General features: G+C 34.5%; 2 protein-coding genes across 2 annotated transcripts in view; one reads left to right on the top strand and one right to left on the bottom strand.

Annotated features, from left to right (window-relative positions):
• Positions 1–3,427, top strand: part of LOC122254406 (sialin) — a 14,810-nt gene extending 11,383 nt beyond the window's left edge. Inside the window, exons 8-12 of the mRNA XM_086531310.1 lie at positions 347–496; positions 1,006–1,138; positions 1,700–1,855; positions 2,270–2,355; positions 2,768–3,427. Of these exons, the coding sequence (XP_086387436.1) occupies positions 347–496; positions 1,006–1,138; positions 1,700–1,855; positions 2,270–2,355; positions 2,768–2,983 (741 nt within the window). The 3' untranslated portion in view covers positions 2,984–3,427. The remainder of the gene's footprint in view (positions 1–346; positions 497–1,005; positions 1,139–1,699; positions 1,856–2,269; positions 2,356–2,767) is intronic.
• A 5,374-nt stretch (positions 3,428–8,801) lies between these two features.
• babo (TGF-beta receptor type-1 babo) overlaps positions 8,802–10,000 on the bottom strand; it is a 46,108-nt gene continuing 44,909 nt past the window's right edge. The window contains exon 13 of the mRNA XM_043018084.2: positions 8,802–10,000. This exon is cut by the window's right edge and continues 3,009 nt beyond it. The gene's annotated coding sequence lies outside the window, so the exon portion shown is untranslated.

The raw sequence follows: 10,000 nt of genomic DNA, 5'->3' as shown, positions 1-10,000 counted from the left end.
TAGTGAATTGTTTGTATTGCTTGGATAAATCTAGATAAAGATTAGATAGTAATGAGCTAGTTTAAAAAAGTAACAGCAAATGCATAAAACACGAACAAATAAAAATAGAGCATGAAAATGTGTGTGTGTGAGTGTGAGAGAGAGAGAGAGAGAGAGAGAGAGAGAGAGCGAGAGATAGAGAGACAGATAGATAGATAGAGAGAGAGAGAAACTCCAATTAATATCAGCTGCAAGTTCTTAACCTACATAACCATTTCCTTTTAAAGACCAAAAATTGCTTCTTCTGTTTTATTAGAAAAGTCAGGAAGTAAATCTACTTTTTTTCTAAATCCCATCTTTTCAACAGCCCAAGAAAACGCCCTGGAAAAGCTTTATGCTGAGCGTGCCACTGTGGGCCACCAATTTGGCTCATGTGGGAAGCATGTTTGGCTTTAACCTCCTCCTGACGCAGCTGCCCACATATATGAGCTCGGTTCTGGGTTTCTCTATCAGAAGTGTAAGTGTTCTCTCTTGGCCCTTTGCGAATATCATGTCTTGAAATTCTGTTATTGTTTTTTAATACAAATGGGAGGGATATCTAAGTATATTAACCGATAGATGAATAGCTTTTGGAAACTGAAATGAACGTTTATTTAAAAAAATATAGGAAAGAATATCCATTCCAAAGTAGCAGTTTCTCAGAAATTAACCATATGTACGCCATGGCCCAACAATTTCTTTTTTCTCGAATAGTTTGCCGTCCTGCACTATGTAAACATCAAAATCTAAAAAATCATTTTCCTGGAAAACATTTTCACAAACTTGTATTAGACAAATCTAAATAACTCACCCACTCCTTTTCCAAGTCAACAATTCCACAAACCTATAACCATATGAACAGAAAGGATCCACTAACCTGCACTTGATGACCACAAAATAACCCCTAAACTCAAAGTCGAAGTTTCACGAACCTGCAGGACATGAATCCCACAACATACTAACGACCTTCTTCGGCCACGATTTCAGAACGGCTTCCTCTCGTCGCTCCCTTTCCTGACGCAGTTCCTGGCCAGCGTGTCCTGTGGCGTCCTGGGAGATTGGCTTCTCACGCGCAATTACATTACTGTGTCCACTTCTAGAAAGATGTTTGGATTTGTGTGTAAGTGTTTTGTTGTTGTTGTTGTTAGTGTGAATAGTGTTGAGGGTATGATGGTAATTGTCTATAGTAATTATTATTATAGTAATATGATGGTAATTGTAGTGATAATGGGAGTAGATAAAGTACTAGCATTGAGAGTTATATAACGGTGGTTGCAGCATTAGTGTTAGTAGTAACTGCTGCTGTGATAGGTATGGTGTTACGTAAAAAAGTAAGAATAACATTGTTATACACCATTAAGATTCCCATGCTATCAGTCTATCAATATCGTGCCAATCGAATGTTGTGTTAACGATAAGAATAACATGGTTTATACCCAATAAGATAAACACGTTGTAGATAAATCATTACCGAATAAACAAAATACAACGTAAAAATAAAAAATAAATAAAGAGAAAGACAGAGAGAGAGAGAGAGAGAGAGAGAGAGAGAGAGAGAGAGAGAGAGGTAGAGAGAGAGAATGATGTAGCTTTATACTTATATATGACATTACCATATTACAGGCACATCACTACCGAATTAATCAAAATCAAATACTCTCCCTTCCCTCCTAAAAAAAAGCCCACATCATGACGGCAATTGTGCTCGTGGCGGTCGGCTACGTGGGATGCAACGCCGCGCTTGCTGTTGCACTTTTCCCAGTTGCAACGGCGTTCTCGGGCGCTTACTGTTCGGGTCACATGCCCAACCACCTCGATCTCTCTCCGAACTTCGCAGGTAAGAGGACTTCAGAGTAAAGTTTCGTGTTTAGAGAATTGGCTTCTGGAAGTACAGAGAGATAGATAGATACAGATACATACATACATACGTACATACATACATACGTACATACATACGTACATACATACATACGTACATACATACGTACATACATACATACGTACATACATACGTACATACATACATACGTACATACATACGTACATACACACACACACACACACACACACACACACACACACACACACACACACACACACACACACACACACACACACACACACACACACACACACACACACACCACACACATACACACACACACACACATAAACGAATGTAGACAGATTTTCTATACCATCTTTCGCCTTAGATAAATCAAGACACTAATTCATCCTAATCGTCCTCTAGGAACTATTCTGGGAGTCGGCAACAGCCTCGCCTTCATGGTATCGATGTGCGTGCCCGTGATTGTGGGCGCCATGACACCTGATCAGGTAATCTCCTTTAGGCCTACTAAATCCGGCAGGAATTTGCCCTAACATTTAATAAGTTCTTTGATAAGTGAGGGATACTTGTAATGATTACACTTATGCTCGTTTGTGAGTGTTATTACGTTTGAAGATATGAGGAACATGTATTAGTGTAGTATTGTAGTGGTGATGTTAGATAATAGTAAAGGTGTTAGTAATTTATGATGAGGATAATGGATAGTAGTATAACAATGATAATTATGTTTATGATATGGTGATGGTAATAATGATAATAGTAATAATATTGATGATGGTAATAATAACGATAACAATTTTATTGATAATGATAGTGGTGATGATGATGATAATGATGATGACAAGGATAATGATAACCATAACATACGTGTATAATACCAACCCCCCCCCCCCACGTCAGAGCCTTCAACAGTGGCAGTCAGTGTTCTGGGTAACGGCAGCTGTTTACGGAGCCACGTGGCTGATCTTCGCAACTTTCGCGTCGACGGAAATCCAACCTTGGAATTTTGCCGAAGAGGAAGAAAAACACGACATGGAATCGCAGAAGTTCTTGGAAACCGAAAAGAAAATTGAGATCGTGAAGAATGGAAGTGTCGATACGAAAGAGATCTCTTGAGTATTTAAATATGGAGTGGTAGATTCGATACTGTGGAAAAAATATATAGAATGGTTGGTTCGTTGTTACATATACATATATATAAATATATATTTTTAAAAATAAGAAATGATTTTTCTTTAAGTGTTGTTGTTGAGATCGACGTTTACTCTGGCATTGTTCCATCTATCCACAAAATGGGTTTAATGGCCATTTTTCCAACGCCATGCCAGTTCTGTCATTCAAAGCTCTGTTTAAAGACATCATATCGACTAAAAAAATGCTATTGCAAATAATTTCATTACTAATATTGCATTGAGGATATTATGCATCACTGCCTAGTCAGAATCTCTATTTGGGGCTCGTTAAAATTTAATGATTTAAGAGTTTTATGAACAAATGATTGGACAGTAATCAAGATCTCTTTGTATTCTTTATTTTAAGTTATAGTGTGTGTGTGTGTGTGTGTGTGTGTGTGTGTGTGTGTGTGTGTGTGTGTGTGTGTGTGTGTGTGTGTGTGTGTGTGTGTAAATAAAAATTTAAAATCATGGATCTAATCTGAGTTTCCATGTTACAACAGACCTTCCAAAAGAAGCATCAGATAAAGCTCCTTCATAAAATGTAAAGTATAAATAAAAGACATTCAGTATCATAAAATATCTGTATTTAACAAACGGTGCAGTGAGAAAGACTGCACATAATACGGTTACTGAAGCAATGTATTGTATTACCTTTCAAAGGCATAATCAGATGACTAGTAATAATAATGATAATAATATTAACGACAGAATGCTAGATGCAATATACAGCTCTCATGAAGCACAAAGCATGCTCAGCACAGTGTTAGGAATACCTAGCCCCCTAACTGCTCCATGTGGGGATGGGAGGGGGGGGGTGTCAAACGTGCAGAACTAAAAGGCGTGTTTCTTTTTTTTCCAAGTGCTAGTCTTCTGAATAGCTTCTGAATGTGCCAAGCGGCTGTGCCACTTGAGCGGACAATCAGGAGACTGAAACAGGAGTCATTGCTCTTTTTAAAAAAACAAAAAAAAAAAAACACAAAAACAAACATGCCTTTCTTCTGGTTGAAACACATTCCAGGCTCTGGGACCTGATGATTATACACAGAACATGCCTGCACAACATATACTTCCTAACATATAATTTACAACCAATTATGCACATTTAAAGTTTTAGGATATAAATGTACAATGTTCAAATGATGATCTACGCCCAATCCACTTTAATGTTACCAAATGCTAAATTATTGCATTCCAAATACTTTACAAAATAACAAACACACTCCCCACATTACTAATCTTGTTAAAACGTACTAAATTTAATACTTCACTACCTATAGTCTTTATAGGTATTACAAAGGACACTTGTGACAGTGGCTCATTACAGAGCCTCTGATCAACTTCCCAGTACCAAACACAAAATAAACTCTTCAAACATACATTCTCCAGGCCTTTGGTCTGTTCTTGTCACTTGGATTACACTTCTATTTTCATGTACAAGACATCAAACAGAAATAAGTTTTGACATAGACACATACATTTTAATATTTAACTGTTGTTTCAGGTCAACATGGTCTTCCATCTTTGTGATGCAAGTCTTTCTGGGCAGTCTAAATTTTCAAATGATATTAAGCTCTCTCGGGGAAAATATCTTCAAGCGCAGAGCCAATTCCATTATTTCTTGACACGAAAAATCATCATCTTCAACTTGCAATGTTCTTTTTATGTGTACATATCTTTCAACATCCAAATTACACATTATAATCAAAGATATTTTTCCTAACATGAATGAGAAGCTGTGCGGTAATCGCTTTGAATACAGAAATACACTGGGGCTGAGTAGCACTACCATATGGAGGTCCACCCACAGGCTGAAAAGCAGTACTATTATCAATCACTTTCTACAAGCTAAATACCGTCTGTGATAAGCAGACCTAGTAAATGAAAAAAAAAGAGAAAAAAAAAAGGTATTTGCAATCTCATCTATGCTGGATTGCCTTGGAATATGCAAACCAAAAATATACATAATATATATGGGCAATACTATTTCAAGACTTTCACATAGATTTTTGTTTCTATTTTATTTATTTTTTCTGGCAATATCCAAAGACCCTTCCTTTAACTTGCATTAGATGCTATATACACAACACAACCCCAACCTATAAATATAATTTCTGATGGCAGTGCTACCATGCTACATATCATATAGCAAAAGGCATCACTAATCTCACCTAGCAAAACATGAGCTCAATGGATGCACAACCTGCACAATCGGAGTGCCTGTACTACTCTAAAGCTCTCTAACTCTACGAATCTCGGGAGCAGCTCTTTTGACCTAGTAGCGATATTCCTTTGTTGTAGTGCCACCCAGGTTTTAAAAATTCTAGTCATGGAGTAGTCTAATTGTACAAAAGCTTGACGTGGAGACGAGTGACTTGGTTGCAAACCTCTCCAGATCATTGCAAATAACAGCATGGCATGCAGCAACCCTTTCAAAGATTTTTCTCTTAAACTATGGTGCTGAGTTTATAGAGGTAGGTTCACCTAGTTCAAGAAATTAAAAAAAAAAATAAAATAAAATAAATCAATAAATAAATAAAAATAAAAAAAAACATAAGACTGGAAGCAGGAGAAAAGAGAGGGTGTGTGGGGAAGGGAAGGGGAGGGTCTATGATAGACTGATGAATCATACATCACTAAAATACTCACACTTTTTGTTAATGACCTCTACAAAAAGATATCTCTCCCACAGCAGTTCTGCTTCTTAATTATGCACATGGTAGTGATGTAATGTTATATACCTATAGGTGTAATCATCATTATATGTATAAATGTGCTTATATATATATATATATATATATATATATATATATATATATATATATATATATATAAATACATTACACACATACATACACATATATGTGTGTGTGTGTGTGTGTGTGTGTGTGTGTGTGTGTGTGTGTGTGTGTGTGTGTGTGTGTGTGTGTGTGTGAGTGTGTGTGTGAGTGTGAGTGTGTGTGTGTGTGTGTGAGTGTGAGTGTGAGTGTGAGTGTGAGTGTGAGTGTGAGTGTGAGTGTGAGTGTGTGTGTGTGTGTGTGTGTGTGTGTGTGTGTGTGTGTGTGTGTGTGTGTGTGTGTGTGTGTGTGTGTGTGTGTGTGTGTGTGAGTGTGTGTGTGTGTGTGTGTGTGTGTGTGTGAGTGTGAGTGTGAGTGTGTGTGTGTGTGTGCGTGTGTGTGTGTGTGTGTGTGTGAGTGTGAGTGTGAGTGTGTGTGTGTGTGTGTGTGTGTGTGTGTGTGTGTGTGTGTGTGTGTGTGTGTGTGTGTGTGTGTGAGTGTGTGTGTGTGATATATATATATATATATATATATATATATATATATATATATATATATATATATATATATATATATATATATATATATATATATATATATATATATTATATATATATATATACATATATATATATTATATAAACATATATTGTTTTTTACATTCATAAATGCATGATTAAACAGATAGAAAGGCAATCCCATTCATCAAATTGGTCTCTTGTATTAGTGGAATCCTTAATCTACTTAAAGAGCATTAAGAACATACAATTAAGCTTAATCAAGGTGTTACTCCAAGTCCATAGAGTCATAAACAATATCTTTGCTGATTAACTAATGACTGACAATGACCATATAAAAAGGAAAGGAAAAACAAAAAACAAAAAACAGAAAAGAAAAAAGAAAAAAGAAAAACACTCATTACATTTAATTAAAAAAAAAAAAAAAAAAAAAAAAAAAAAAAAAAATCTTTCTGTTTGGCTTCTCTTTTGAACATGAACTAGAACTTGACTTTGAATTTGGAAGCAGTTAAGAGGCTTGTTAACTTGTGCATTTCCCCATAATCTCAAGTCTAGCGACTTATAAAACAAACAAAGGAAAAGAAGAAAAAAAAAGAAAAAAGTAAAAAGAAAAAAAGAAAGAAAAAAAATATCTTTATCTATATTTATAATTTCTTTGTAACATCAATCCTTTTCTAGTTAATGACTAACAAAGAAGTTAATGTTTCTTCCTAAAATATGTTACATTTTACAAATGCTGGTGTCAAGTTAGAGACCTAACACTAATAGAAAGATACTGAACTTGACCTTTATGTTAACTTTGCTGTTACACACACCCAAGCATAAATGTGTGTATTATGTATGTATGTATACATACATAAATATATATATATATATATATGTGTGTATATATATGTATATATATATATATATATATATATATATATATATATATATATTATATATATATAATATATATGTATATGTATATATCTACATATATATACATATATATACACATACAGATACATACATACATACATACATAAATACATGCATATATATATATATATATATATATATATATATATATATATATATATATATATATATATATATATATATATATATACATGATCATTGGTGTTAAAACCTTAAATAGATCTTGTGGAATGAGATCATCTTCACACTTATGACAAATGACACTGGCCATTAGTATCACAGTATTAAAAAGGCTTTTTTCAGGTCGTTTAAATAATAAAAATATCAAATAAAACAAGAAAAAGAGAGAGAAAAAAAAAAAAAAAAAACATAAATAAACACTACAAGTCAAGCAAAGATTCCAAAATCAGACTGAGAGTCGACAGCATTCCACTATCTCCCTGAACCCTTGATACTTCTCTCAACATGGATATTTCACATAATGATAAAAAATTACCTCCAAAAATCCAATGACAACAAAGAAGATACAATACACAAGAGTAATCATAGGGAGTAATCATTCCAATGCAGACATCACATTCAATGAATGGTTTGCTGAATCCTCCCTATACTTAATATATACATATATATCTTTTTTTTCTCCTGTCTAAATACAAATCAAGAACAAAATCAACAGTAAAATTAATAGCTTCCAAACTATATCAAATGCCACACTTAAAAGAAAAAACAAAAAGAAAACAAAAAAGAAAGAGGGTGGTCCCTATTGCAAGCTAACATTGCTTGGCACTGTTGATGAAGAAAACTGCTGGAGGAATCCATCACAACCTGCCTATCATCATGGTCTACTGGTGGAGTGAGTCCACTTGTACTACTATAGAATGCAGTGGAAATTGTCTAATGGACTGTTCCGATATCTTGCCATCAACTGTGGCTTGCTACTCTGCCCCAGTCACCTATGCTTATCAACATAAACACTGAGTATGTGTGTATATAATAAAGGATATATATCTATACAAATGAGAAGTGTTACTGAAACAATTCTGGTCACACAGCTGAAATTCAACAAACAAAAAAATCCATTTTCAACTAAGTGGCTTGTAATTCAGCATCTTAATTCTATATGTAAAAAAAAAAAAAGAAAAAAAAATTGAGACTGAGCCACAGTGTTTTTATACACTGCTGCAAATATGAATTCTGATAATTGTTTCAACAGTTCCCAGGAAGTTAAACATTTTCCTGGCAACTGCAACATCTGACATCTTCTGTTACAATGAAACCACTGTATAAATAATGGATAAACATACATGGTAATGCACATACTGAAGTCATACAATACAGGACTATGTCATACAGACTACATAATAAAATAACTTGTGATCAAAACTGATTGCCCATAAATAGTTAAAACGCCTCTGATGTCCCTCGAGTGCTTTGGACATGCTAGATTGGATCATACACTTTCAATAGAATAAAACTTGCTAATTTGCCCACACAAAATGGACCTTGTGTGTTTTGAGTTTTCCTTCATCTTGCTTCATTCATTAAATTTTTCAAGTTAGTCAGTGTATGTGGCAGCTCAAAGTTAAACTCGAATGAAATTGTACGATGTGTATATATACAAGTATATATTTCACTTCCTTTGTCTTTTTTTTTTTTCTTTCTTTCTTTTTGAAGTTTATTTTACTATACTGTATCACACATTTACACCTTCATCTACATCACCTCTTAAATACATTAAGATAAATGATATTATACAATTGTTATTAAGTAGTTTTATATCATACAAGGATTTCACTCTTGCCTCACAAAAGTCACATTCATGTCACTAAAGTCCACTGTCCTTTGGGATACATCTTGCTGTGCCCAGTCGCATATATGCCGTCTTCATCTCATAGAAACAATGGTTTGCGGTGTGTACATTCAATTATGACGTAATGTGTAGTGTCACTTTGTACAAAAATTGGTGTTAATGACCATCAGCTTTGAGTCTGCTTGGGGTACATCTGCAGATCTTTGTACTAGACTTCCCAACCTATGCACAGAAGCCAAGAAATTACTTGAATACTAAAACTTGGGAAAGAGGCTCTCCCCCTTGCATGAACCAAGGAAGAGATTTCATAACAAAAAGAAAATTGCTGCTGAGTGGTATTATTCTATAACAATGCTGCTCAATCAACTACTTTTGTGGGAATTCCGTGAACATGCAACTCTGAATTTTTGAACCTCCAAGAGGAAATAAAAACCTTGCATGTTTGATGAAACACTCCCCCCAACCCAGCAACAATTTTTATTCACGAACAAAGTCAAACGTAAACTGAACCATGACTCTACTTCTTAAAACTTTAAATCTCAACACATGCCAACCAATAAACAATGCCACTTTCCAATCGAATCTTCCCTTCATTTCTCAAATCTGATTCCAATCATTTTTACCACAATGGCACAATTTTCCCATAAGCCTGCTCGCTCTCGGATCTCCATCCCGATGAAAGTAAAAGATGACTTCTTTTTTGCTAAAACAAACGACCTGAATTTCATTACAGGAAAATATGTTGTAATTTTGAATGATCCTAATGGAATCTGTCTTTTTTTTTTCTTTTTTTAAGATTCATTCACATTCTTCAGGAAATTTCTGCTTCAGGCGAATGTAACTACAGCTCTATCTATTAGCTATCTACTGTCTATATACATATATAAATATATCCATTTAAACATACCGATAATACATATGAACATTTTAAACCA

Source organism: Penaeus japonicus, unplaced genomic scaffold (genome assembly GCF_977035675.1).
Source record: "Penaeus japonicus unplaced genomic scaffold, GWHDUDI00000001_assembly GWHDUDI00000035, whole genome shotgun sequence".
Classification (NCBI taxonomy): domain Eukaryota; kingdom Metazoa; phylum Arthropoda; class Malacostraca; order Decapoda; family Penaeidae; genus Penaeus; species Penaeus japonicus.
This window is presented reverse-complemented; position numbering and strand designations above follow the sequence as displayed.